Source organism: Clavelina lepadiformis, chromosome 3 (genome assembly GCF_947623445.1).
Source record: "Clavelina lepadiformis chromosome 3, kaClaLepa1.1, whole genome shotgun sequence".
NCBI classification, from domain to species: Eukaryota; Metazoa; Chordata; class Ascidiacea; order Aplousobranchia; family Clavelinidae; genus Clavelina; species Clavelina lepadiformis.
This window is the reverse complement of record NC_135242.1, coordinates 23,488,258-23,516,121: the sequence shown is the minus strand read 5'-3', so window position 1 is coordinate 23,516,121 and position 27,864 is coordinate 23,488,258. Positions and strand designations below refer to the sequence as shown.

Sequence of the window (27,864 nt, the reverse complement as noted above, 5' to 3'; positions counted from 1 at the left end):
GCTGCTTGTTTTATACGAAGTTTATCAATCAACGCTGACGTCACAGGAAAGTAACTGTGTTACAGATTGACAGCAAATCACATAGTAAAAAGCAAGCACGCAAAAGACATGTGTTACGTAAAACGCAGATGTTTAGCCAGGTCAGTAGCTCCTTTCACGACGAACCCCAGTGAAAGAGTCGCACCTGAGTGTTGGTGAGAACTTATATTTAAAAACTGCACACAACAAATGCATCGACTTAACGCTAAAATTAGAAGAGAAAAGATCACTGTAAAAGCATGGAGTAGAGACAACGCCCTGTCACCAACACTTACTAACCGAACTGCCCCATGTACTTTGAACAGTTTAGGAAGAAACTGGACAGAGAATTTTGTAATGAACATGAGAAGCTTCGACACCACTGGTGCGCGCAACAAATGCGACAGGAACAAATTTTAACAGTGATAATCCTCAATGCTGTAAACATTAAGCAAACACGATACCTACATGCGGCAAAATAAACCAATCGTAATAACGCAAAGCTTCAAGACAACAAATACAAACGCAAAACAAGTAATTTATATGAACTAAACCCACCTTTTTATGTACAGAGAAGAACTAAAACTAACCAACCAACCAATCAATAAACCAAATAATACAAATGCGCAAACGATAACCTTAGTCATAAACGGTGCCAAAATCTAAACTAGTGCTCAAACACAGACTAAATATAGTAGCAAGGATAATAATTATAGGTAAAGTCACATTTGTTACACATGCAGTAACGCAATGTATTAGTCATGATTAAATAAGCAGGGCAGATAACGTATATCTACGTTTTTTCATTACAAGAATAAAACATCAGCAATTGCAAGAGAAAATTTTAAAAAGTTTGCCGAGTCTTTGCGTGTTGTATTTTGCTTTCACGAGACAATAACAATGAGGAGCCAAAAAACTATTTCCCCAAAATATATTTAAACGAACAAAGCAACTGGCCAGTGGCGGCTTTTGATTTGCGGGGGAGGGTGGGTTTGCGGCGAGGTATGATGCGACTAAAGTTTGGAGGCCCCAAAAATAGGGGAGACGCAGCAATATATTTCAAATTGTCCGGGGTTTTGCTGTCCAATAAAAATTTCCTTTTCTTTCTAAAAACAAAGTGCCCGAGATTTTCTTGTGCATTTCTTCTCAGTTTTTGCTGCCTAAAATTTTGTCTATGGCGCTCAAAATCTTGCACCCTTCATTTGTTTGTTGCTATCGAGCGCCTATATAATGAAACTTCGTTGCGACTGAATGAAATCCACGAGTTAATTTTAATCAGCGAATTAAACTTAATTATTTGGAACACTTGGAAAGGATTTGATGAACCTCTTAAAGAAACTAAAATGAAACTTCGTTGCGACTGAATGAAATCCACGAGTTGATTTTAACCAACCAAGTAAACATTAAACTGTGTTTAGACCGGCAACGCAGCAAAATGTAACTATAAGTTGCCACCTCTATTACGTCATAATGTATACATCTTGTGATTCCGTTATACAGAACGTCATAATACGACATACGGTTGTCTTCTTAAATTTGTTCCGGGCATGGTGACGTAGACATTTCGCTTCACTAAGGATAAGTTTTTCATTCAAAAATCTTGGAGATTGCCGTCGTATTGTAAGAAAACGAACTTTACAAACTTTGTAGCAAGACAAACTGTTAGTCATGAGAAATTTTTACGTCACAACCCTTGGAGCAATTTCGCAGCCTTTACAAATTTGGCACCACACCGTCATTCACCGTCATCAGGTCAGACAATCTAGCAGAAGAAAAATAACAGTACCAAGAAAAGCTGTTGCTTTACCAACCTTCCCGATCTAACTGAAAAAAACAAACATATATACAAGTTCAATAGAAAAGATAAGATAACTGAATTCAACCAACGAGTGTAACTAGGTGGTACAACAACAAAGGCCAAGGTACAACAAAGTCCATATGTAACACCAGTATCAATAACAGTTAGAGAAGCACCTGGACACCGATGTACCTTTTGAAGAACATCATTCAAGCACGCTAAATCTATTAGTCGATAACCTTGTGATCTAGTATTGCACTCTAAATCAGAAAAACGGCCGGAACCAGAATCAGAAGATAAGCGAGCTTTCAATGATTCAGCATGGGTAGGACTACTGATGCCAGAAGTATTACTCGTACCAGGAATGGTGCTAGTAGTAGGTCGATCTTCTTGATATCCTGCAGGAGTTTCAACAACAGTCATTTGTTTTGCAGGTAACTTCCAAGAGGGTGTACCTCTAAACTTTCTCTTTTTAGACGCAAATGGCATGATCACAGCCCACAAGTTGTATGCGTATCTATACAGCAACAGGGTAATAAACTGATAAATAAGTTTGCTAACAGACTAAAATGTTTATCTACATATATATATATACAAATGAAGTGAGAGGCTACAACTACCAGTAACATACACAGTAGCACTATACCAATTTATAGCTCACTGTTGCTGTACACTGTAGTATTAGGCCTAATCAACCGGTACTGGTACAGTAGGGCTAAAAAGCTAGATTGCTTGCTCCCTGGTCTCAAACTAATTCTACCTCAACCATGCTAGGCTACTGTAAGCCAAACACAGTATATCAGCAAACACTACTTTCGGTTCTTAGACAGAAAACGACTAGGCATATTTGAGTGCCTATACCGTTTCTGTTCAACCTTTGAATTGCTTTTTCAGTTGATCAGCGATAAAATTTGTCAAGTCAGCAACCACAGAAATCATATAAAAAGGAATGGATTTAAAAACAGAGTTGATTTGCAGCTTACCGGTATATCTTTTTTATTTTGAAAAGAAGCGTAGATCAGTGAGCAATGTCAAGCAAACAAAATTTATTGGAAAAAATTGAAAAAAATTTCCTAGGCACCTCTGATAAACACTCGTTTTGAACACTGTAGCATTCGATTTCAACAAAAAGGATGAGATATTTGGAATCCTCAATAAATTTTGAATCAGACAAGCAAAAAAAACGTTTTTCAAAAAAAAAAAAAAATTATTTGGTGTTGTCTCACCTTAATAAGTAACAAAATCACGTGCTTGTTAAAAATGCGAAAGGCGAATTGACGATGTAAGGCCCAACGTTAGCTCATATTCAACGGAGAGTTTCGACAAAAATACCTGGGTCTTTATACAAATGGTCATAAAAAAGATCTGTGATTATACTTCACGGCAAAGATCCGTGAGTGTATGACGCGGTTTCCACTGTAAGTTGCTATTAATGGTGTAGTAGGGTGCTCTTAATGAGGTCTATAGTGACCTTCGATGTTATTCTGCTCGGTTGCCTAACTCACCACTATAAATCATAATGTGACCTGTCTTAAATTGATTTCATTAATCTGTTATAAGTTTAAACAATGCTCGAAAACCAACGACCTTGGTGACGTCATATCCGCTCATCGCTCAGTTTTTTGAAAACGGCTTTGTCAATAACTCCTTTACGAAAAAATAAAGGAATTTCGTTTATATTTTCGGAATCAACATATTTTTATCAATTTTTCGGAAATTAGCTGAAAATGACGTCAGTTCTGCTTTAAAATAGAAGGAAAACCATTTTGTCAGACAAAATCAACCGTAAACTTTGGTAACCTACTAGACTGCTGGTGCTTGTGTGATAAAATAACTTTGCATTTACCTTAAGTTATACAATCAATTGTAAACATGAATTGACACAACAGGCCCACACACAAATTAATATCTTTAGTTTTAAACTTCTTGTTGCAAAGTTATTATGTAATAGAAAAACTATTGTGACGTCACAATGAATTTTATAATCACTTTGTTCCGACGTAAATATGACCTTAATGTTTCTGAGATAAGTAATTTGCATATTCAGTTTGCAAACTTATCAGCTGTATCGAGAATCTAACTGCGTGTTCATTGAAGAAGTATTTGGTTACTATAAGGTGACGTTTTACAATTGCCAGGTAATGATTTGTCAGTATATTGCTGATATCTTGTGTCTCATAACTCGAGATTAGAGCTGATTCGTTTTATTTAAAATTCCGGTAGGTTCAAACAGAAACGAACTTCTCAGAAAGATAAAATGATGACCACCAGATTTTTTCTACTGTGCTTGGCTGTTGCATTCATGGTTGGATGCGCAGGTATGCTTTGTACATATCAGCTTGTGTCGTAAGATAAGGAAATGAGACTTGGCTAACTAAAGCAGCGTCGTCCAACTGCTGGTTCGCTTGCCGCTTTTCGCATGCCAAGCCATTCTGTTTAGGTAGCAAACATTTGCATGATTTGAATTAACACTCGACGTAACGATATAAATGCTTTGATAACAATTTAGTGTGAATGATGTTTGACTTTAAAATGATATTTGACTTTCTGGTACGGTACCGTGTGCAAGTTCATAAAACACCGTAATTATGAAGCACGAATTAAGCCGGAAATTGACACTTGAATTCATCAATTGTTAGTTGACAAAGAGGCAATGTTTGCTGTCGATTGAAAAATTGTGACGTTGAAATTACTTGGATTAGGCTAATTACTATTCACAATAGACTATTATTGCTTCATATTAGCAAAACATTTGCAAGCGTTTATCAAACCAACACTTCACAAAACTGAATTTGTTGCTAAGATAGTTGTTAATAGGTGGCTAGTTTTATTTCAGTTGATATCGTAGCACCTGTGTGTGTCTTACTTGTGTCTAACTATGTGTGTTAACAACGTTTTAACTTATGAAGCTTATTATTACTGTATGTAACTAACTGTTTTATTTACTGATTGATGTTAATAAATCCACACTTGCTCGGTCGCTGCACAAAGTTGGCTTCCATGAGCAGGAAAGCGGTTTAATATTAGAGGTACAAGCTTCACAAACCGCTATAATAGTCGGTAGTTGTTAATGCCTTGCGAACCCCAATAATATAGCTATATAGCAGCCATATTAAAGCTTACTATCGTAAAAGATAGACGTATACAGCTGAAGTAAATTTTGTTTGTCTATTCAAAAGCATTATAGCTACAGCCATTGCTGCGATTAATAAGCTGGATTCCACACTGTACTATAATATAAAGGTTAGATATAATGGTTAACCTGTAAAAAGCACTCGGCCATAAGCGGTATGGAACCCATTTCATGTCCTGCCAGAAGTAATGTTGTCGCCCTCGTTGTAACTTTATCTTGAGTTAGTAAATGTCTGTCTTAAACATGTAGTTTGCTTTCATAAGTATAATAAACAAAAACAAACAGGTCAACACATTGGCAGAGGAATTGACAGACTTACAAAGATATAAAGGGTGGTGTAGAAACTAGATTAGATCTTTCTGCTGTCATACAACGCTTTATAGTAGCAAAAAGTGACGCACTTCACAGGACCAAATAATTTTTTTGTACATTTTCATTTGTTTTTGTTCCAATGACATAGCAATAGCAATAGCAATAGCCTGCACAATTTATGTTTGCAATATGTCAAATATTTAAAGTATAGTTACTCTATTAAAATGTACTTGAAGTATATATTTATAGTATTAAACGTTTATTACTTTACTTATATGAGCTAGTAGTATAATAATTGTTACCTGGCCTGTTGCTACTACTGTATCTAAATAATGTAATTAATGCTATGTAATTAATAATCTGGTGCTGATGAATTTGAGGTTTCAGTGGCGGTTTCCACTCATGGTAGTGCCTATGAACCTACGACAAATTTTGGCTGCATAACCATGCGATTTTCCCATCGACAAATAAAGTCGCATGTTAACCAACCCTATTTTCTTGATCGTGTGTCTGCACTTGAACTTGAAAAAGTACAACCTTAGTTGTACGTGTGAGGCCACCATTGAAATGTGGATAAGTGTTAGGCCACGTGGTACTTGGTCACATGTCTTATGCGCTAGTTTCTACGTTTGCATAACTTCAATGTATGTTCTAGTCACGACGGCGAATGGTAAAGATAAGCTGCCGACAGTGGGTTATTTAAATGATATTGGTGGCTGCTGTTAAAACCAGTTTTGAAAACCAGAGACTGAAAAGGCAAAGCAAAAAAATATCGAACTCGACATGTTGGAAAAACTAATATTGAGGGTTTAAGGCTGATCGTGGCTTAGTGGCACCTTGTTTCGTTGTCGTTTTCTATCAGAAGCGCCAGTGGTTCCCAATATCTTGACGCCAGTCTGGCCTAGTAATTTGTCCAATAACTTGCCATGGATTCGTGTGGTCTACACGTTAATTATGTGTTTTATTTGTGTTTCTTTCTTTGTCGAAGCAAGGAACGCTCTTCAAGTTCTTTTTAGCTTTTTAGACGTTGCAGGATTGATTTTACTTTAAGGCGCGGTTGTGACCACAGGCCGAATACTTATACGTCTTGCCTAACTTCAATGATGTAGAAATCGAAGAGACGGTTGCTTCTATTGGAATTGAAAGATACGTTGTTTGTACATTTAAAACACAGAGAGATGGACTATAGTAGGTCACCGTAATAGGGAGAATTTCCCTGAATTTAAACTTTAACCAAGTAATATCAAGATGTACAAAAGGTCTGAAAATAAACATTACCTGCTTCAAATCCTTTATCTACAGACACGTATTCAATTCAATACGCGTTAAGTAGCTTACCGTAACTAATACAAACCCAGTTACCAGGTATACTGCTTTTACATTGTGATGTGATAACGACTGCCTTCTTGGATGTAAAAGGAGGCCATATTTGTGATATGTTCTTGGCAATAATTGTTTAACCTCAACATATCACTAAATATCCTTTCACCGATATTTTCACTAACAACTACTTCATGATGGAAGGCCAACTTGATTTTGACTTGCCCACCATTTTAGCCTACTTAACAATGCGAAGGCCTTAAACGTAAAATTCCTTCTACGATTATTAATTATTAGAGTTAATATAAGGGCGGTCGCGCAAGTCCAGTAAGTTATATTTTTGAGTTATGCAAAAAGCTACGAATTACTCAACACCGGAAAAGACATAGGAGCATAGGCGTGTAGTACTTTGCCATTATTCAAGATTACTTATGCAAGTAAACACATTTATACCGACAAGTATGGTTAAGTAAGCTTTACGTGACTAATGTTTGCTGTGATAAAAGTTCATTGACACATAGCGCAAAGCCGTTCTCTTAGAATTAAAACAACCCCATCCAAACCAAACTATGTTGTTCGAGTTCATTTCTTGTTTATACTTGGGGTAAGGTCCGTTAAGGTTTGTGTCACCGCACCTGCGAAACCACCAACCTGATTTAAAATTTCGGTCACAATGACTGTGGTAGTCGTCAGCGTTGTCAACATCTGGTGTGCTGAACTTGCTTCGAAGAATTGGAGCCTTGCTGAAACAATCAGAACCATTCCGACCTTTCACATTTAAATAGTAATTTGCCGTTCTTGACAAGTACGAAAATACCCTGTATTCAGTGAAAGCCTTGAAACCATCCCAATCTGCAAGGTCAAACCCAAGTTGAGGTTCTTTTATCGACGGCCCTCCACCTTCTACAGTTTTTGCACTCTGTCTCGATAAACGATAAATATTTTCCAATCCAAGCCAATATTCACTTCGGGGATTCCCAAACCCTCTGACGTAATCGTCCCAACCCCTATTAAAGTTGACCTCTCCGTTCATTCTTCTTTGTATTGTTGTCCAGCCCTTCTTAGTTGAAACGAGCTCCATGTCACAGTAGACGTAGGTGAACTGGAATCGTTCCTTGAGCCATATCGGGTAGATACCACTTGATGTTGAACCACTTGCGTAGATGCTCGTACATTCTGAAATGGAAACAGTAGTGTAAAGAAATGTCAAGAACATTTCATAAAATGTGTATCAATTAGTTATACAAACAAAACTGATATCAAACTTGCAATAAGTGAAGCTTAAGTAAATGGTATTTCAAGACTTCACAAAGCCGTTTGTTTTTGTCACCTTTTAAAAAACTGCCTAAAGATTTAAACTTTTTGACGCTTCCTGCAAAGTCGATGGAATTTGCGTACATCTGTTGGTTATAGTTGCAATTTTGAAGATAACAAAATCTCCAGCTAGTTAGATTTCCATTTCTTAAACTTTCTCGAACTCTGTGAATACGATGCAGTAATCTGCTGGCTTTATCAGTCGCTGCTTCGCATTGCCACCAATGAAACGTCAACAGTAGGAAAAACCAATTCAGAAAATGTTTTTTGGTAAAACTTCGTATGTGATAGAGCATCATTGATATTGCCTTTTCCGCTGAGTGTCAATGCTAATATACTAACTCTCCTGCAATGGCTATTGTACCTTTCAGACTGCAGCGAATTGTTACAAAATGTGAATGGAAAGATTGATTTTCCAACCGCAGATGAATGCGCTAATAACGGAATGTCGTCTGATAAAATGTCGTGGGAGATTTCACTGCAAGATTGGGAGGTTGCATATTTGCAGTTTGACGAAATTTTGTTCAGGTGATAGTTACAAATGACAAAATTAGATCAAGCTAAAGTACTGTATTTATAAGATATCTCCTATATATTTATACAACCGTAAAAATTGCATGTGAAGTAGTTTCATTTTGCGACCGTTTTTGCGCGTTTTAGGAGGAGTAGTCGTTTCACTTTGAGTAACAAATTATAACACTTTAACAAAAGGTTATTTTACATTTCTCATTACATTTGTACCATGCAGTTGCACGAAAGCAAGTTTAATGCTACCCGACGCAAATGGAAAATTGATTTCAATTTGCAAAAACAGGAAACCCTATGACTTCTCAAACATTTTATATCGAAACAATGTTGTGATTACTTTGGAAAGATTCACAAAAAATTGCAGCGAGGCAAAGATTTCTTTCGTTTACAATCGCATTGGTGAGTAAATGTCTGCAAAGTATGGGAATGTATCACTTGTACTCATGTAGTGCAGTACAACGAATACTCATGAAGTGATTTACGTTTCGAATATATTTAAGGCTTTCGGTTAACGACCACCGACACACACGTCCAAACCGGAGAGAAAGTTCAGTTTGTTGCCACACTGACTGGAGCGAGCGGTTTAAACCTTGGCTGTGAGATGCTCTACAACTCTGTAAAAAGTAGTCATCTTTCGACTAAAACCCTTAAAGCAGAAAATTCCTTCAAATATCCCGGGAAGTATTTAGTTCAGGGACAATGTGACATCAATAAACGAAGCGACTTGGTTGCAACAAAAGAACTCGTTGTCTACGTGGAAGATGCTTTATCAGCTTCAAAATTGCAAATATCCCACCAACTAAGCACCCACACATATCCAGCCTCAACTGAGCTGATATTTCACCACAAATATTACTTTCCTATCTCTTATGCTCTTATGGTGAATGACGTCATAATAACCGAGCTTCAGACGGCACAAACGTTTGATAAGAAGAAAATTTCATCGAACGAAACCGCCAAGTTCAAAATGAACTCAACGACGCAAAGATTGGTTGGACCGGGAATACGTTCCGTCACACTCTTGTTGCAAAATAATGTTTCATTGGTGACGTTTCTCACACCAGTTACTTTCAACGAAGAAATCAAAAATCTTAAAGTGATGACGAAGCAATACGTCGGTCTACAACCGAATTCTTTCATCATAAGCGCGACAGTTAGTCAGGGAGCGCCGGTAAATCTTTCAATCGACATCAAATCGACTCAAACCAGTTTGACAGTTTACAAAACTTCTACATTCTGCTCACGTGATTGCCACTCGATGGTGGTAGAGGCGACGTTATCAAGAGCAGGATTGTACAAAGTTGAAGCAACAGCTAGAAACAAAATATCTTTGATGACGTCAAACACAACTTTTGAAGCGCTACCACAGATTTTTGACGTATATATTACGTCACGTGGATTTAATTTCGAAACCCGTAGAGAGGTTTTTGTATTCATAAGAGGTGACTTGGGAAAATACGAAATGAATTTAACCATCGGTGACAATGCGGCTAAGAATTCGACTTTAACGATTTCAAAGTCGGAATATGAGCACGAAGGTTTGCCAAATCTACCTTTTGACGCAAAACCTTACAAGTTAATCAAAGACGAAAGTATTTTCAACGAAGCTCGGCAGGTCACAGTTCTGATCAGAAATGACAAACAATCGTTTCGTTTCGTGGGAAATGTCCCGAAAGCTTTGCAGACGTCATGCTTGGAGAGCGTGAGAATTCGCGACGGGAAAGTTGGCGGTGGACTCGACGAACCTTTGAAAGTGGTTGAAGAGTTGGTCTTAAGCGTGGACCTTAACTTCATATGCGTTAGAGAGCTATTCTCCGTTGATTACAAATGGAGAGCGTATCGAGTGACGTCAAAAGTAGACATTCCCAAAACTGGCGATGAAGTTCAACTTAACGCGAGCTCAGTTGAACCTGAACTTTTGATTAAAGCCGATGCTTTGTTACCTGGTTTGTACGTCATAAAGGTTTACGCCAACATAACCTCTGACGATTACCATATGTCATTAGCAAAGGGCGATGACTTCACATTGGTGGAAATTCCCAAAAGGAAATTAAATTTTCTAATCAATGGAGGAAATGTGGTGGAGGCTGGTGAGTACAAAATATCAGATTTCTATGTTTAAGGTTTGCGGTTTCACAATAAAAGAAATATTATCTTGAAATGCTTAATCTCTTTATCCAGGACTAAATACAACAGTTTTGAAATTTGAGTCTTCAATTGACTTTACCAAACACGAGGGAAATATCAAACGTGACTGGTTTTGTGCCGTCACACAAGAAGATTTACCAATAACAAAAGAAATCGGAAAAATACAAAGAAAAGGTTTGAAAAGATTTCCTCAATTCCCAGTTTTTTGATCCAAATTTAATTTGAGTCATTTACGTCCAAGGTTCCTGCTTTGATTGGAAAACTCTTTGGGTTTCTGGCAATGACACCTTGGAAATTTCCAGGAACAAACTGATACCAAGCGAACAGTATTACGTCAGGCTGATCATATCCGGTCCACATTATGACGCAACGTTCGCTGATCAAAAAATTATTATTAAATCCAAACCTGCCCCGGTTGTTATTTTAAGGCGAGTTTGGAAAAATTTTTCGCTTGCTAATTTTATAAATTTAAATCTATATTTTGAAAATTGTAGATTATAAATTTAAAATAAATAACTTAAAATTTCTTTAAAAATTTTTCCTTTGGATTTTAGGTGTTGGTCTAACTGCGAAAAGCTGTTTTCTTCCCACAAACCAATCATACTTCAACTTGAATGTGACGATTGCATACGTCATACTTGGATATTGTCGCTGATATCCGGACAACAACTAAGTTTATGCAAGAATCAACGATTCTGCAAACTTAACAAATCAATACTCGACAAAGTGAAGACGTCATCAAATGTCACAGGAACAGGTGAATCCCCTTATATAAGATTGACTTGATCAGTAAATCTATGGTTGACCAACGTCAAATTAAACTTTGAACTTGACTTGCAGGTTACAACATTGATGGTGACAAGGCGTCGGCGACTTTGATCCTTGTTCCACTACTACCACCTAGTGGGGGCATTTGCAAGGTTCAACCCAGAAGTGGAATTGCTTACGTCACAAAATTTAACGTGACCTGTCAAGGCTACGCACAAAGTCGAGTGCCTTTGAAGTACAAGTTCTTTACCGCAGAGAAAGGTAAAACTTGATGTTGTAGCGTGTTAAGAAGTGACATGAATAGAACTTTATGACATTATTATGAATCTAAAGCAGGTTAAAGTGACACCATTTAAAATTTCAACTTAAAGTTAAATATACAGCGTCCCAAGTGTGCCAATAACCAACAAAATAAAATAATTGAAAACGAATAAATGCATTAAAGTTACATTTTTTATTTGAAAATTGCCTAAAATCATGTTAAGGCATTACTGTAAGCTGGAGCCACAAAATCGTAGTCCAAGTGGCCTCTAAGACAAAATATAAACCACGCAGCACTGCTGTGGCGTCGTTGCATGAACTCATTAGATGGAGTGCAGTCAAATATGACGCGGTCGGCGGTTTGTTTCTTCCCGGTATACTCATACATTATAAACCGCACGTTTGCCACTCCCATTTTGAGAGCTGAGTGGAAAGTCGTCCCAGGCAGCGGAAGTCGATGTGAGGGAGTCGACCATGAAATCACAAGCTCTAGCTTGCAGACTTTCCTGCCGCCCTATGTTCAATTTATAACTCACACAATGAGTGAATGATGAATTGTTACATCGATTCCAGCCATGTGGTGTGTGCTGTGGTGCAAATTTGATTGTAGCCTCGTGCTGTACATTGATCAGTTTCTTACTTAAACGGCTATAACAGTTACAACGAACTGTGGATTTAACGTAAACACTTTGAAAGTCCCCGCCGTGTATATGTTATAACGAGGTTCGACTGGAGTAGAAAAAATAAGTTTCCTTCGCTTGTTACAATGATTGTAGCAATCCATGTGGTGTTTGTAGATGTGGTATTTTGAATAAATTAAAATCTAACATGGAAATATTTTCAGACCAGAATAATCTTTTACAACACGGCTGCGATCCGAATCTAAATGACGTCACATTTCCGTCAAAGAGCAGTTTTTCTTACGTCATGATTTGGGTTGAGATATGTGGTCCTCGTCAGGCTTGTACAGTAAAGAACTTGTCTGTGTCATTGACCAAAAATCATCACGACAACACTGATGTCATAAGCGACTTGTTTAATGCGATTTCGAGTCAAAACTTGCAGCAGACGGCGCAGCTTATGCTGCCGATGTCTTCAGCGAATATTCTCGAGCGATTCCAGGTTGGCTTATGACGTAATAATGAGTTTTTGTCAGTCCGCCGAGCACTTGTGAAATTGTGTTTTTTTTTCATTTAACAGATAAAAAAAGTGTACGAACGAGTTGCGAAATATCCAATAAAAACCCTGACGTCAGTTAAGCAACTTGCTGACGTCTTACGTCATCTGGTAGACGGTTTCGGCGTCATAAATAGTTATCACGTGGTAAGATCTTGAATATAAAATTTAATGTGTGAAATTACTAAAATTAATAAGATAACTTGTTTGTTTTTTATATTTCCAGCGGCTAATTGCGAAAATTATGGACCGAATAGAGCACACCGTTCGTAATCCCAGCACTAGCGACGACGATGATGATGTCATAAGATCTATTGCCACTTCATGCATTTTCGTTACGTCACATTTGATGCAATTTTCTGACGATATCAGTTTCAAGGTAACAACGTGCATAATTTTAATGACGTAACAAATCGATTCTTAAATGACAATTATTATCAAAGATCAAAGAAAGTTCGCGAATGACACGGCTGGGCAAGCTGCTTATGGCGTCATTGATACCAGGTGAAGATACGATGACATTTGAAACAAAATCAGTCAAAGGAAAATTCCTCAAGTTAAACAACGACGTCATCAGTAAGTGCTAATTTGCAGGCATGTCGATCTCGCCATTCACTTTGAGCTCAAGTGCGACCTCTGACGAGTTTTGTTTCATGATCTCACCGAATATCACGTTCAACTTTTTTCTAAAGTCGCTGGTTACGTCTAGTTTTATCTGGCAATGTCGAAATTTAATACCCTATATTTGCGTAAGTGTAACTTTGTGGCTAATTTTCTTTGTTTAAACGCCGACTCGTAGTCATAGGGTTAAAACAAAACATGTCTACGCGTTGCTAATACAATAATTTTCCACATCGAAATAAAGTGTTACGATGATCCTAAAAAATAAATTATTAGGTTTTTTAAAACAATTTAGCAGCGTTAATCAATCGTTGAATTTTCTCATTTGTCATGTTTGTCAAAATGTACTGCGTATGTTTTCAGTGTGTAATAACTTTCATGTCGAAAATTATGGACTTGGCAATGGTTGACCAGTTTGATATGATTATTTGTCGTATATCTTGCTCAGTATAGGCCTATAGGGGGTGCTATACAATATTTCTAGCTATTTGATGCCAACTAGTGCTTTAATTCGACCCAAACGGAGATTTATGACAAAATGTTTTTCAGATCCACTCAATGGTAGCTCTTCATTTCGACTTCCAAACATACAGACACTGAACAATGAAGTCATCAATGTCGAGGTATAAATTCTAATTTGCTATATTTTGCGCGATTAAGCGCGATAATGAAACGATTTCATGATTTCTAGGTCTTCACCTACGATTCGTCCATCAACTTTAACACGAGAACCCACAAAGTCGATCAAGTCACGTCCGTCTCCATGACAAAGGGATGGCGAAACGAGATCCCGATCAGTCGCAACGAGGCCAAAAATCAAACAATTGGCTTCCCCTTGCCAGCACAGCCTGGTAAAGGAAACATAACAATGAGGGTTGAGAGTGAATGCGACGTGGCTGGTTGTCACAGCAAAGCCGCAGGTTGGGCTTTGTTTGATTGGAAGCTCTACAAACGAGATGGAAACGACCTCTTTCTCACAATTCATGTCGAAAACATGGATCAGAAAATCAGAAACTGTACAATGAGTCTGCAAACTACCGACCAAGGCTCTTTCAAATTAAAGAAAGAGTTTCATGAAAAGGGTTCGTTTACAGAAAATAAGAGTCGTATGTGTTATGTCTGTAAACGTCAGCACATTGTTTGAATTTTTTTAACGTAATATTGAGTTATTTTCTCAGAAATTTTATACACTTGGTCGATTTCTGAGAGGTCGCTTCCGCATAGACAGGTCGAACTAAACTTGACAGTGTTTGTTGATCTCGGTGCGGGTTTTTATCGCATTGGAAGTTTGATTAACGTGACAATTACGTCATTTATACTGAACTGTTTGCACTGGGAAGATCGAATGCGCGACTGGGGCGAGAGCTCTTGCACGGTGAGATATTTGATGTCCATAGTTGTATTGTTAGAGAGTTTTGTGGCAGAGTTTAAGCGAATTCTTGACTTAACTCATAGTTTTTGTTCATTTAAAACACTATGAGCGAAGTATCTTATTATCATCAGGTCCATCAAAACGCTGGGATATTTAATTGTGAATGTGACGTAGACCAGGTCACACCAAACAGGGTTAAGAGGAGCGGAGAGGAGGAGGTTCCTCAGATTATATACGCCTCCCATCTTCTTGTGTTTCCCAACAAGATCAATTATGACCAAGTAAAAATATTTGTGACATAAAAGAAGTGAATACTTCTAATTGTTATTTGTTGAATCGGTTTTAGCTTTCCTGGAATCTTTGGGAGCAATTCCAGCAAAATCCAGTGATCATCAGCGTTTTACTTGTCTTTTACGTCATCTACGCTCTGCTCCTTATATGGGCTAGAAGTAAAGACAAAGATGCACAGAAAAAAGTATAAATTTATCTAAAATTGTAACTTATTGAATAAATTTAATAATTTGTTATCAATGAAATATTGAAGGGACTCTTCATTGAAGTTGTGGACAACTCGCCAAACGACCAATACCGGTATTATGTTACAATTTATACCGGTAGTCGTCCAAATGCCGGTACCACCGCCACTGTCAGCATGAGACTGCTGGGCAAAAGACAAAGAAGCAATGCTCACGTCATACAAGTAAAATGATGACGTCTGCCATAGTGTGTGATAGTTTGTGCCGACGTCATAATGCTTGATTGTTTGTTTAGCAAGAAAACGAAAACGTCCTATCCGTGGGAAGCGTGCAATCTTTCCTTATTACTACACCACGTAGTTTGGGCGACATCAAAGCACTAAGAATGTGGCGCAATGACGGAGGGAGCAGTCCTAAGTGGTATGAATTAGTGACAAGTTAACAGCGGTTGTATGATGTAGATCCTTATTGCAAGGCATACGTCAGGTACCTCGAACGGATGGTTGTACGGGATCTGGAAACCAACGAATGTTGGTTCTTTCTGTGCGGTACCAGGTTCAGCGACGTCACGGAATATACATTCCGTGCCGCAACGTTAGAGGAACTCCAAGTATCCAACAAATTGTTCCTCCTAAAATGCGAGAATCACTTTAAAGACAGGTGCGTTTGTTAAAAACTTCACCCTATTGCATCGGTTTATTATCTCATAATTTTCTCATTTACAGACACGTCTGGTATTCGCTCTATGGCATGAGGCCATGGCAGCATGGCGTGATGACAAGAGTCGAAAGGACTGCCACTTGCTCTCTCTTTATATTTATGGTTATGATGACCTCAATGATGTTTCATGGCCACAGTCATGCACTGGACGGAAATGTGTTGACATTTGGGCACTACAACTTCAAGTGGTCCCACATTGCCGTTGGTAAGTTCGTTCAAAAGTCGATAAAAGCCAAGACGCTCATGTTTTTGCAATATTCTGTTTGCACAAGTCATATTAATTTTCTTTTTCTGTCATAAAGGTATTCAAAGCGCTTTGATTTGCTTTCCCGGGCCCTTTTTCATCAGCCTAATGTTTCGTCATGCACAACGACGGAAAGGAAACAAAAATCTAATCTCTGGCAACAATCTAGAATCCCCAAAACTCACCAGAGGGCAGCAAAAACCAGCGACGTCACTTGTGCAAAACCATGACGGCCAGAAAACTGGAAATACAATCAAACAAAACAATAGAAATAGATCAGAAAGGGAAAACGCAAAAGTTGACCAAAATAAAAATAAAATTGGTCAATGTATTCCGGAAGATAACGAACGTCCATCGATATCTAGAGAAATCGCAAATATCATCAACAAACAACCGCCAAAATTCCCAGGAAAATTTGAAATTGTAAAAGAAACGAAAAGACGAGAGAAAACTCGCCGAAACGATTTGTTGATGAAAAATAAAATCATTTCGTCCCGCCTCGAAGGAGATGTAACAACTACGACATCGCCAAAAAGCATGATGTCAACAAAAAGGATAAAGTACATCCCGTCGCGCGTTGAACGAAATGCGGCCGCTTTGTCACCGCCAGTAAGAAACATGACGTCACCAAAGATGACAAAGTATACCCCGTCGAACGTCAATCAAAATATGGCCACTACTACGTCGTCGGCGGTTAGAGATATGACGTCGTCAAAAAAGAAAAAGACAAAGCCTTCGCGCGACGAACAACTTGTGGCAACAACGTCAACGGCGGTAAAAGGTATAACGTCGTCAAAGAAACTAAACGCTTTGCGAGTTGAAAAAAATGTGGCTTCAACGTCATCGGCGGTAAAAGGAATGACGTCGCCGAAAAGCAAGAAGTTAAAAGCAACGCGCGTCCAAAAAAATTTGATCACTACGTCATCGGCGGTAAAAGGTATGACGTCCGCAAATAAGAAAAAATCAAAGGCTTCTCGCGTCGAAAAAAAAGGGGCTACAACGTTATCGGCGGTAAAAGGTATGACGTCGCAGAAGAAGAAAAAGTTAAAGCCTTCGCGCGTCGAAAATAATGTGATCACTACATCACCGGTGGTAAAAGGAATGAAGTCATCAAAAAAGACAAAATCAAAGGCTTCTCGCGTCGAAAAACATGTGGCTACAACGTCATCGGCAGAAAAAGCATTGACATCATCAGCAGTCAGACCATCGGCAAGGTATAATGCCCGGTTGCTTTTCCTGAAGTCAGTTTGTTCATGAAATAAAACTGTTTATATCCAGGCCGCCATTGTCTGCTGCTGAAGCGCAACAAGAATTCACAATCCTGGAAATTGATCCAAACACGCTGGATCCTTTAGCTATTGTTCACTTTTCGATATACGTCGCCTGGTTTTATATCGTTGCTGCTATGATCGCGTCGACTGTGATTTGCGTCCTGTACGGTATGACGTATGGGATAGAAACCTGCAGAGATTGGTGAGCAATTGTTTCCAAATAATAAACAATTAGGACGACGTCACATCTCTAAAACTTGATCAAATTTCAGGTTGGTTTCGTTCGTGAGCGCTTTCATTCAAACTTTCATAATTCTTGAATCTTTGAAAGTGGTCGTGATCGCTTACTTCTCAGTGCTAAACAATCCGAGGCATGATCTTCGCGATTGGGTTCCTCCTTTGCCACCATCAGGTTCTTATCAAAACTATGATTTAGTGAGCGCTTTGAACGTGTTTAATGATTTATATCTTCATAAAGTGAGGCCACGCTCTTACGTTAATCGTGGCGCAATAAGGAGAAAACAGAAGAGAGAAAAACCGACCAATCCAATTTATCGTTCTCCCACGCGGAAGAGCACCAACCGCAAGAAAAATACACAGGAGAATATAGAAATGCGAGTCATCAAACAACGTGTTTCTACATAAGGCTGACTTGGAAGTGTTGCCGAGTCAAAATGCTTTTCACAGTAGACTGTGTAGTTTACTGTTTTTAAATGAAGAACTGTTTATTTAAATGGTATAGTATGGTATGGTACGGTACGGTATCGTTTCCAATTCCAGAAGGTGATTGAAAAGTAACTCCCTATTTTTAAATATTTGTAATTTATTTTAAAAACTACAATTTTTACCAGTACTCGGTAATAAATATGATAAAAAGTGTATAGCATGGAATTTTGTCTCAAATTCGATATCGGCATTAAACAACATCAGCATTCGCCACCAGCTTCTTAAGCCGGCTGGAAACCGCATCAAGTGATTTCCTAAGAACTTCTTGTGGTAGGATAACATAACATCTCCTATTTGCCCTTCCAAGCTCGCAGGATGCAAAATCAGGTCTTCTGGCAATCATGCTGACCACGACAAACCACCAATCTCCCAGGGAAGTGGACGTTTAGCCGTTCACGAACTTGCATAAAAATCCAATCAACACAAGAAGTTATGTTTCCACACTACAAGAATTCCTTGTTAAATCAGTTAATGCTGTTTCTAGGCTGCTTGCGAAGCTGCTGGTAGCCATTGCTGGTGCCCATATCAAATTTTAAGTTGTACACTGTACAATGTGTAATGTACAATGTACTGTACAAGTGTACAATTTGTACACCTTAAGTTGTAGCCTACGCTGTTGAATTGAACATTTCAAACTGTACACTTTTTCTCATCTTTATTTAACAAATTAAAAGTATTTAAAAATAGAGACTTACGTTTCAATCATCTTGCACATTATATTATACACAAGCTGAGGAAATTTCCTTCACGACCGAAAATCGGCGAATCTGGCAATCAACGTAAACGCCGATCAAATGGCGTATCTACTTTTACTATAGCATTATTGATCAAAATTAGTTTATTATTACTTGCCAATGATATAGTTACATGTATGGTAACTTACTTATATAGACTACTCACTATTTATTTAGGGGTGTACAAACCAAAATGCTTTACTATTCTACAGTGGAATAGTTTATTTCGGATCCAAAAATTCGATTGTTATTCTACTGTAGAACAGTTTGAAATTTACCAAATTGGACGCAATACAGCGCTTCCCTTTCGCCTTTACAAAAAGTCTCCAAATTTATTAACGTTAAAATTTCGCAAAAAATTTGAAATTGGCATGATGTGGTTTAATCCATGGCGATGCGTGTAGGCTTGGTATTGCGATGTGAAGTCAAATTGAAAAATATGTCGGCTGCGTGTTTCAATTGATGCGTTTAAGTATGAAGGAAACCCGTTTTACCACGAATCCCAAAAAGAAAAACTGAATTTCGATGCATTAAGATTTGGTTCTTGGAGCTTCGTTCATCCAACGTGTACACCCCTAATTTTAAACTACGTATCAACTCCTACTAATTGGCTTTCAGTTGAATTCTCAGAAAAGTTATCCACCCTTACTTCAAGAAGAAGACAGCAAGTGAAACCGGTCAGTCTGCGCAGACCCGAATTCTGTCTTTTTGTTGGAAATATGAAGAAAGCAGCAAACCGTGGTTTCGGTGGAATCGGAGACAGCATTCCAATCTTCTGATGTTGGATCCCACTCATGAATGCACTCCAGCCATCTTGTAACAAAGGATCAATTACATGCAAGTAAGTATATTTATATGTCGCCTATATGGCATGAACTATAAGCCTGCCATTTATTTTATTTAATACTCTCAACAACACTTAGTAACAACGTTATCATATCTGTTTCTAGTACATCATTGTTTATGTAACTGGCAAAGAAGATTCCATCATACAGCGAGCAGTAACGTCATCACATCTATTCAGAGATCATCATGGTTGTGCAATTGTGCTTTACAAATTTCGGCTCTACACCAACGCCCAACATTATCACCATATATGGCTACAAGAAACCGGGCTTCCGCCTGGGATGGGGTTTCTTTTACGGTGGGTTTTATTTTCCCATCCACTGATGTACAACATTGGACCTACGAAGGATCAGCAATCTGTGGTTTGAACATATCACCTGCGCGGCTGCTGTAATCTGGATAACCTGACTTTAAATGTGGAAGTTTTAGTTGCTGTATTTCTGTGTTTAGTGGCCATGCTAGTTGTTATCAGCAAGTTGACACCACAATTATTTTCTGGCAAGTTTTCAGCCGTTTTGGCTTTGTCGCTTATTCCCGTACATTAGCGCATGTTATTTGCAACTAGCACTGTTTTTTCGTCCCCACCGCGCCAATGACGAAAAATAAAATGACTAAATGAATGTTAACTTCTGATGCTAATGTGCAGTAGAAATCAGTTTATAGAAACAACTAAAAATACAGGTGTTGTTGGACTTACTGGTCTGTATGTTATTAACATTGAAGTTGTAAGCCAGACTGGACTCTTCTGTTCGATTTCTGGCATAAGTTCGAAAACAATTCGGACAAAATTTCCACTTACGCTTCACCACATTTGTAATTACACTTTCTACACACGAGCGTAAATGCGAGCATGGGTTTAAATTTGAACACAAAACGTTCTTAGGGGAAAATATAACATCAATAGACGACTTAAACTCGGTAATTTTTGGGTTTCGAAAAACTTTAAGCTGATAGGCGATGGCACTTGGGCCTCGACTATGAGATCGTTTTCTTTCCAACCGCGTAAACGGAACCGTCAGATACAAAACGTTAAGAACTGTTGGACATTACGACGGGCAAGATGACACTCAAGAAAGATTGAAAGGATCGCGTCATTTTCCTTTCCGGACCGGTCTTATGCAGGTCGGCCTGGCATATTTCACCAAACTTTCGCACCTGGCACTTACTGCTGAATCCGGTACATTGTCTTCGAAGGCTTGTTGGTCATCGTTGATGCATTCCAATGTAGCTATCGATGTGCTACATCTTTCACGTCCAGTGTTTTCAAATTTCAATGATGTAATATTTGTCCAAGCCACGATGCTGAGTTGGATCAAGTAAACCACCAACGACATGAAAGATCGTATAATTCCGCTGACCTTGTAAGACTTTTAAGTCAATTAAAAACTTGCCGTCTTCTAAACAGTATAATATTAGTCTGCGATCACTTTTGTAAAACTTTGTGGAATTTCATTTGTGAATCAGTTCAACCAAAGGTATACCGAAATAAAAGAAAAGTCATCACCAGTTGAAAATAACGAAAATTAGAAGATGACTTGAACCAGAAATTATCTTGAACAAAATGACCGCCAAAATACTGACGATTGCAAAAATGGTGAAGATTGCAAAGGTGATGGGGTAGTGTCTAGAAAATTTCGTTAAGATATAGACCAATAAAACAATAACAATTATAACAACAGTGTTACGGACTTTGTTCCTCACATGTTGTGTCGTTACTTATCATCGTGTTTTTGTTTGAAGCGTTTTTACCTATCAGCACCTTTTACGCGTTTGTGAACTATTTTAATCACGTGATTTGGCACCTTTGTTATATATAAAGATTGTGCGCTTTTTAGAGTTGTTAGTCTGAGTCGGCGTCTGGCCGAGACCAATAAAATGTGGCTTTTCGAAGATCATCGGTTTGTTTCATTAGCGTGATAACGCTACAAAGTCTCACAGTTGAAGGTTACTCACAGTTACTCGCTGTTACAGATGTACACGGTATATAGTTACTCGCAGTTAAACGTGCCGCGGTTCACCGTAAATGTGAAATTAAGCCTGGCTACATGAACGAGAAAATAATCATTACAACAGTAAACAACAAACAGTCCGAAAATAAACGCATCCAAGAAGAAACATCAATGGGTTGGTCGGTTGCAACATCGTTGTCGAAAGTTTTATTACCATCGACTGCCTGTGTCACGTTTAACGTAAAGGCTATAGCGCCATCTTCAGGAAAGACGTTAGAAGTTGTGGTGCTCGCTTGGTTTTTTAAAGAAACAATTTGGTCAACAATTTTGTCACGTTCGTCTGTGATATCCTGTTCTGCGCGTGATTGTTTTTGCACTGAATTGCATCGCTTTACTGAAGGGCTGTGGCTGCAAAACTCGCTTTGAGATTTGGTGCGGTGTTTGATGCGAATATGTCCGAATATCTCTTTGTGATGAGCTACCAGTGGAATCTGGAATAACACACACGCCTAACGACAATTGTTCTCCAAGCCAGCCGTTTTATTAAAAGTAAATCCAGGATTGGTTGGGCATCCATCCAACGCACGATTTGCAATCCTAAGCGGTGATGGATTGGAGTCACATGACAGGAACAATTCTTTTATGTCATCATGACGGTTAGGTTGGGGTTGAAGACAAACAACGACAGTTGAACCTCTACGAATTTTCTTTCCAAACGAGTAGACAACACCGTCAGGTACGTCATTCACTGTTGGATATTGCCCGGGGCAAGACGGCATGACGTAATGGTCGGGTTGTAGAATAAATGTGCAGGCTTCATCCAGGGTGGCATAAAATGTTGCTGAAAAGTAGTTGAGGTTGTTGTCGACGTCTTGGTCAAATTCTTTGTTAACATCTTGAAAAACACTAATGACGATGCCAGTGGCAAAGGCGCCGGTACAGTAAGGTTGCCACCGACTATGATGTAATCTTTGCAATAGTAATGATTTATTTCCACTTGGCCGCTGCCGTTTCATAAGCCTTGATGCTGAGATATTTCAGGAAAATCACCGCCGATATGAAAGATCGCATGATTTGGCTGAAGTTTATTTCATAGAAAACAAAAGCTTTAACTTTAGAATAACAGTCTGCAGCGAAAATTACTTCAAAGGAACAAAGTGAAAATTGATGATTAGCCTGCGATCGTGTTTGAAAGATTTTTGGTAAAATGAGTAAAAATATGCTGAGACCCTAAAACTTTCAAAAATTTTTAGTTATTATAGCACCAGAAAAATAAATAAATCTCGTAGACTTTTGACCAACAGATCTATGAGCGGTAAAATGAATGTTTCAAGCAGGTTAAAAATTATGCCAAATATAAAGTGGTATATTTTCTTTATACAGAGCCAGAACATAGTTCAGACTACAAGCCGAAAACGGACATAAAATGCCCGACAAACAAACAAACAAACGTTTACTTTTAAGAAACGCGAAAAAAAAAACTTTCCATTGAATGTATTTACCATACAAACAACAACAAAATAGTACGCGAAACATTTTATGATTTCCATGAATCACTGAGCATGCGATCGTTCAAGTCATGTGATATTTATAATAACACCCTGCGGCAAGTAGTCGTGATCAATGCTGGCATAGTAGCAAGTAAGTCTCCACAAATCTACATGAACTGAACTTAGGTAACCGCCGAGACAGTTGTGATTAACATGGCCCTGATAGGCAATCACAAAATTATTGGTAACGACATTATTCGCTTGCAAAATAGTGTCGCCCGTAAAAATCTTAAAAGTATCGGATAATCAAAACAATTAAATAAAAACTTTAAAAAATCCTAAAATAGTTTAGTACAATAACATCTACAATCGCAAATTTTAATACTTTACCACAAGCTTGCTAAAAGCACAACAACTGCAATAAAATTATGATTTTATTAAAATGATTAGTTTCGAAGATACATTTGTCCTGCGACAGTGAAATGTTCGAATAAATATGTGAAAATCAAATGGTTGATTGTATATAAAACCTTCGTTCAGATGTGGTTGCAAATGACAAAGTTTAAGATGAGAAATTGATAATTGTTTTGCGAGGTAACACAATGGATACGATGCAACAAATTGCCAAACAATGCTGCAAAAGTTTGAGTCTCCAAATAAAAGATTAAGAACTCGTTCAAAAATCAGAGGGATGACTTGGTCTGGGAAATTACTGAAAGAAAAAAGGGCCCATTTTCAGAAGCCAGCTAAATGGGAGGCAACTTGATTTTCAAATATATTTAGTTGAACGTTGCTTTGACGAATTACAAAGTATGGTAACTTATAGATAAACCTAAATGATTAAATGGTTTAATGATAACGTGGAACTCCGAGAACAAATACATTGAAAGCAAAACAATACCAGGAAATCAACTTAAGCTACGATGATGCATCAGGTAATCTGAGAATTATCAGCAGAGAAAAAATGCGTTGCCTCAAGCAATTAACATCTCTCGCTGGCTGTCGGTCCCATCAATTACTACAATCTTAAGTTATTTATAACACAACTAAAGTTAATAATAACATGCGCTGAAAGCTTATCATTGACTAAAGTACCTCCATGATTAAAACACTTTTATTGTTGACTGTGATTTTGCACTGAATTTGTGAGCGTTTTTACAACACAGGCCCCAGAGTATAATGAAATAATACCATGACAATAGAAAAGAAATGCTACGCTAATTACAATGCATTGAGCTACTGCGCCAACAAGAATGACTTTTGAGTTCAGTGAAACGGCTCATTCTTGCAGATATTTGGCATAATTTGTGCGAACCAATAAAGAGATGAATATGGGTCGACGACGATCAATATATATCAGGTCATGCATGCACATTACCACAGTTGGACTACAAAAGTTTCATTAAGGAATCTCTAACAAGGTAGTGCATTAACAAATTGAGTTCAAAGTACGATACTGCATATATCCATGTTGCCAATATGCAAGTAAAAACATTTTTGATTAAATTCAAACACTTTTCAAAAACTGCCGATAATAATAAATCTTGCTAACTGTCACTTTAGAAAATGTTCTGGGAAAGGTTAATTTGGATTGAACTACTGCATACCTCATATGCAGCGTCATGTGTTCTTTTGCTGACGCAAATGCGGTTCATGTGGTAGTGAAAAATTCAATCTTTCAACGTCATCGTTTGCGGTGGAAACATTTCTGTCAAAAATAAGCAACTTGTGACGTCGATGATCTTATTTAAAACTTCTCCGATATCTAAATTAGATGTTTATGGTCACTTTCTCACGCTTCTTGACGTACAAGCTTTCTTAATACTTAAGCTTCTTTTAAACGCTAGAGCTTTGTGTTTAAACGATTGTGTTTGTGCAAAACATGTTTTTCGTCAGAAACAAATTTCGTGGAAACTATTTTTCAGTTTTGGTACCAATTTTCCAAGCCTAAATGATGTCAAATTAGAAGCAAAGTGGGCTATATAAAGAGCAGCAATTTCGTGAGATTTTATATCATCAACTTCAACTGAACATCTTCATAGTCAACCACGAGAGGAGTGATTTTTCTGTTATCATTGGCTTGTTACGTCATCATGACGTACTCGCAAGAATGTCGTCAAGTCCTAACCACTGTCTGCGACAATGACGTCATCAACTCCACCATACTGAAAGGAGACAAAGGTGATGTCGGTAGATCCGGAAAATCCGGACTTCCAGGAGCCAAAGGAGAACCCGGAGGAGTCGGAGAGAAGGGGTAGCAAGGAGAATCGTGTGCTCTTGAGTCGCTAGGGACCGACATAAGAACCAGACTTGCAAGTAAGTTGATGTGAGATGAAGAATGGTTTGTTTGAATGTCGGTTTTTCAAGAATTTTTTTTCCAGAATTAGAGGAATTTCTCATTCCTCGGTCATGTGTTTCGTCACTACGTCACGGTCCACAACGTTTGGCGAGTGGTGTTGAAGTGTATTGCGAGGATGGATGGACGGTGAGTGGAAAAGTTTCAACATTTATAAGAAAAGTTCCACAGACTGTTGAACTTATTAATTTTAAAAGGATCGTTTTTGCGACTTCAAGGTGGCAGTACGTTGTGTACGATTCATTTGCATTATAGCGAGAATGTAAGAAAATGCTAGCAGCGATAAATTTATTGTCACATTAACACGCATTCTGTCTTTTGAGATTTGTCTGTACCCACTTTTCTAAAACATAATTTGGCTGCACTGTACGCATTCGTAGACTAATAAAATCATTTTAAGTTAAACTTTAATATATTCCGACCAGCGAATAGAGATTCGTTTTACTTTAACGCTAAATCATAATTAAAAAGAACTGACTTAAGTTCTTTGTCGAGTCTTGAAAAACGTAACTCGAGTCATTACGTCTCTGGTTGCGCACTAACACTACTGTTGTGTTTTCGGTTCGCTTACGCAGCATGCGAAACAATTGCGTTGAATGGTACTTCATCAGTACTTTGCAATCATAACGGTCGAAATTTAACCATCACCACGTAAACCTGATTTATTTCACCCAAATCACTTGCATTTAAAATCTATCTGGAATCTTAGTTTGATGTTTTCTCAACATGAAATTTTTAGCGATCACCCGAATTCACAAATCACTAGAATATGAGCTCCTAATTAATAAGATGCCTTGCGTAATAGTGTTTGTGACGTGTAAATGGTGTTGTGTTTTATTTTATTATGACGTCATATTATCGTTATTTTTGACCTAATAAACTAAAGATTATTTCAATATTGAAATGTATTACACTTGTGCTAAAATGTAAAATCAAATTACCAACAGATTTTTCAAAGAAGAATTGACGGAAGTGTTAATTTCGGTCGACGATGGGACGACTACGCGAACGGTTTTGGCCAGATTGATGGGGAATTTTGGCTTGGTAAGAAGAAGTTTGTTCAACTTAAACGCATTTTATTTTGATGTTTTTTTGTTCTTATTATTCGTGCTTCATTACTTACAGGACTCGACAACATCCACGAGATGACGCGTGGAGGAGGATGCAGACTCAAGATAGAGCTGTGGGATTTCGATGGAAACCAACGTCACGCCGATTATAGGTCATAAGACGATTGTTATGACATAAAAAAAGAAGATGTTAAAATTCATAGATTTATTAATCAACATAAAAGTTTCTTGGTTAAATTACAACTTAGTTATCTGGATTTGAACCTTTAAAGCAAGTTGTTGTTTTTGCAGCTCGTTTTCGATCGAATCTGCTGAAAATTTATATCGGCTTCGTGTTTCCGGATACAGCGGAAATGCAGGGGACTATTTATCATATAACAATGGTCACCCATTCTCGACGGAAGATAGCGATAACGATACCCAGTACGTCACTTTATGTTAAGGAAGAAATACGTTCAACTTAATAAACATGATGTTCTAAAACACCAGTTGGATTTTCAGTTAAATCCTGCCAGTAACGTATAAGATAGAATATAAATAGATGCAACAAAGTAATTGTAATCTTTCGTGTTTTAATATATTAGTGGTAGAAACTGCGCAACTGCTTTTGGAGGAACTCAAGGATGGTGGTTTGGAGCTTGCAGCTCTTCATTCCTCAATGGAGTCTGGATGCGTCAATCAACTGGATATCAGCATGGAATTATTTGGCATAATTGGAAGCAATCGCGTGAACCACTTAAAGAAACTAAAATGAAACTTCGTTGCGACTGAATGAAATCCACGAGTTGATTTTAACCAACCAAGTAAACATTGAACTGTATTTAGACCGGCAACGCAACAAACTGTAACTAAAAGTTGCCACGTGTATTACGTCATAATATATACATTCTGTCATTCCGTTATATTGTACGTCATTATATGATATACGGTTTTCCTGCCAAATTTGTTCCGGGCTTTGTGACGTGTTGATGTCGCATGACTCAGCGTAAGATTTTCATTCAAAACATTGGAGATTGCCGTCGTATTCAGGTAAAACTTAAAGATACAAATTTAACTTACAAAGAACAAAACAAACCTTGAAACGTTTGTAGGAAGACAAACTCTGAGTCATGCAACATTTTACGTCACAATGCCCGGTACAAATTTGGCACGTCGCGTTAATTGTCATGTCACATTGTTAATCGCATGCAAACTGCTATATTATTGATAACTG

General features: G+C 37.9%; 3 protein-coding genes across 4 annotated transcripts; 2 read left to right on the top strand and 1 right to left on the bottom strand.

The window, feature by feature from the left end:
- Positions 1 to 3,880: 3,880 nt before the first annotated feature.
- LOC143450807 (polycystin family receptor for egg jelly-like) lies at positions 3,881 to 20,387 on the top strand. Of its 2 annotated transcripts, none has more exons than XM_076951514.1 (27): positions 3,881 to 3,954; positions 4,040 to 4,134; positions 8,267 to 8,423; positions 8,644 to 8,822; positions 8,924 to 10,513; positions 10,605 to 10,745; positions 10,813 to 10,999; positions 11,126 to 11,328; positions 11,412 to 11,600; positions 12,445 to 12,722; positions 12,801 to 12,923; positions 13,003 to 13,155; positions 13,220 to 13,352; positions 13,947 to 14,020; positions 14,089 to 14,479; positions 14,576 to 14,772; positions 14,901 to 15,050; positions 15,116 to 15,244; positions 15,314 to 15,469; positions 15,541 to 15,665; positions 15,732 to 15,905; positions 15,971 to 16,170; positions 16,268 to 17,423; positions 17,488 to 17,682; positions 17,753 to 17,892; positions 17,959 to 19,781; positions 19,965 to 20,387. In XM_076951514.1, exons 2-26 carry the CDS (start codon positions 4,074 to 4,076, stop codon positions 18,123 to 18,125), a joined length of 6,648 nt encoding a protein of 2,215 aa, XP_076807629.1. In that variant the 5' UTR covers positions 3,881 to 3,954; positions 4,040 to 4,073; the 3' UTR covers positions 18,126 to 19,781; positions 19,965 to 20,387. The 2 variants fall into 2 exon arrangements, with proteins under 2 accessions (XP_076807629.1, XP_076807628.1); XM_076951513.1 differs by having other exon boundaries at positions 19,891 to 20,387.
- Positions 6,912 to 8,199, bottom strand: LOC143450809 (fibrinogen-like protein 1). The gene is made up of 2 exons (XM_076951517.1): positions 7,912 to 8,199; positions 6,912 to 7,757 (listed from the first exon to the last, which is right to left on the bottom strand). The coding sequence occupies exons 1-2, from the start codon at positions 8,192 to 8,194 to the stop codon at positions 7,066 to 7,068; spliced, it is 975 nt and encodes a 324-aa protein (XP_076807632.1). The 5' UTR covers positions 8,195 to 8,199; the 3' UTR covers positions 6,912 to 7,065.
- A 4,876-nt stretch (positions 20,388 to 25,263) lies between the features above and the next one.
- LOC143449948 (techylectin-5B-like) lies at positions 25,264 to 27,864 on the top strand. The gene is made up of 6 exons (XM_076950299.1): positions 25,264 to 25,541; positions 25,607 to 25,710; positions 26,529 to 26,625; positions 26,707 to 26,803; positions 26,943 to 27,074; positions 27,236 to 27,864. Exons 4-6 carry the CDS (start codon positions 26,727 to 26,729, stop codon positions 27,420 to 27,422), a joined length of 396 nt encoding a protein of 131 aa, XP_076806414.1. The 5' UTR covers positions 25,264 to 25,541; positions 25,607 to 25,710; positions 26,529 to 26,625; positions 26,707 to 26,726; the 3' UTR covers positions 27,423 to 27,864.

Bases quoted from the DNA above. Each gene is read 5' to 3' on its own strand.
- LOC143450807 (XM_076951514.1), top strand. From the start codon at position 4,074: ATGATGACCACCAGATTTTTTCTACTGTGCTTGGCTGTTGCATTCATG. The intron at 4,135-8,266 runs GTATGCTTTGTA...TGTACCTTTCAG, and splicing joins ATTCATGGTTGGATGCGCAG to ACTGCAGCGAATTGTTACAA. The intron at 15,666-15,731 runs GTATGAATTAGT...GGCATACGTCAG, and splicing joins GGAGGGAGCAGTCCTAAGTG to GTACCTCGAACGGATGGTTG.
- LOC143450809 (XM_076951517.1), bottom strand. From the start codon at position 8,194: ATGATGCTCTATCACATACGAAGTTTTACCAAAAAACATTTTCTGAAT. The intron at 7,758-7,911 runs GTGACAAAAACA...TTTCCATTTCAG, and splicing joins TTTAGGCAGTTTTTTAAAAG to AATGTACGAGCATCTACGCA.
- LOC143449948 (XM_076950299.1), top strand. From the start codon at position 26,727: ATGACGCGTGGAGGAGGATGCAGACTCAAGATAGAGCTGTGGGATTTC. The intron at 26,804-26,942 runs GTCATAAGACGA...TTGTTTTTGCAG, and splicing joins CAACGTCACGCCGATTATAG to CTCGTTTTCGATCGAATCTG. The intron at 27,075-27,235 runs GTACGTCACTTT...TTAATATATTAG, and splicing joins GATAGCGATAACGATACCCA to TGGTAGAAACTGCGCAACTG.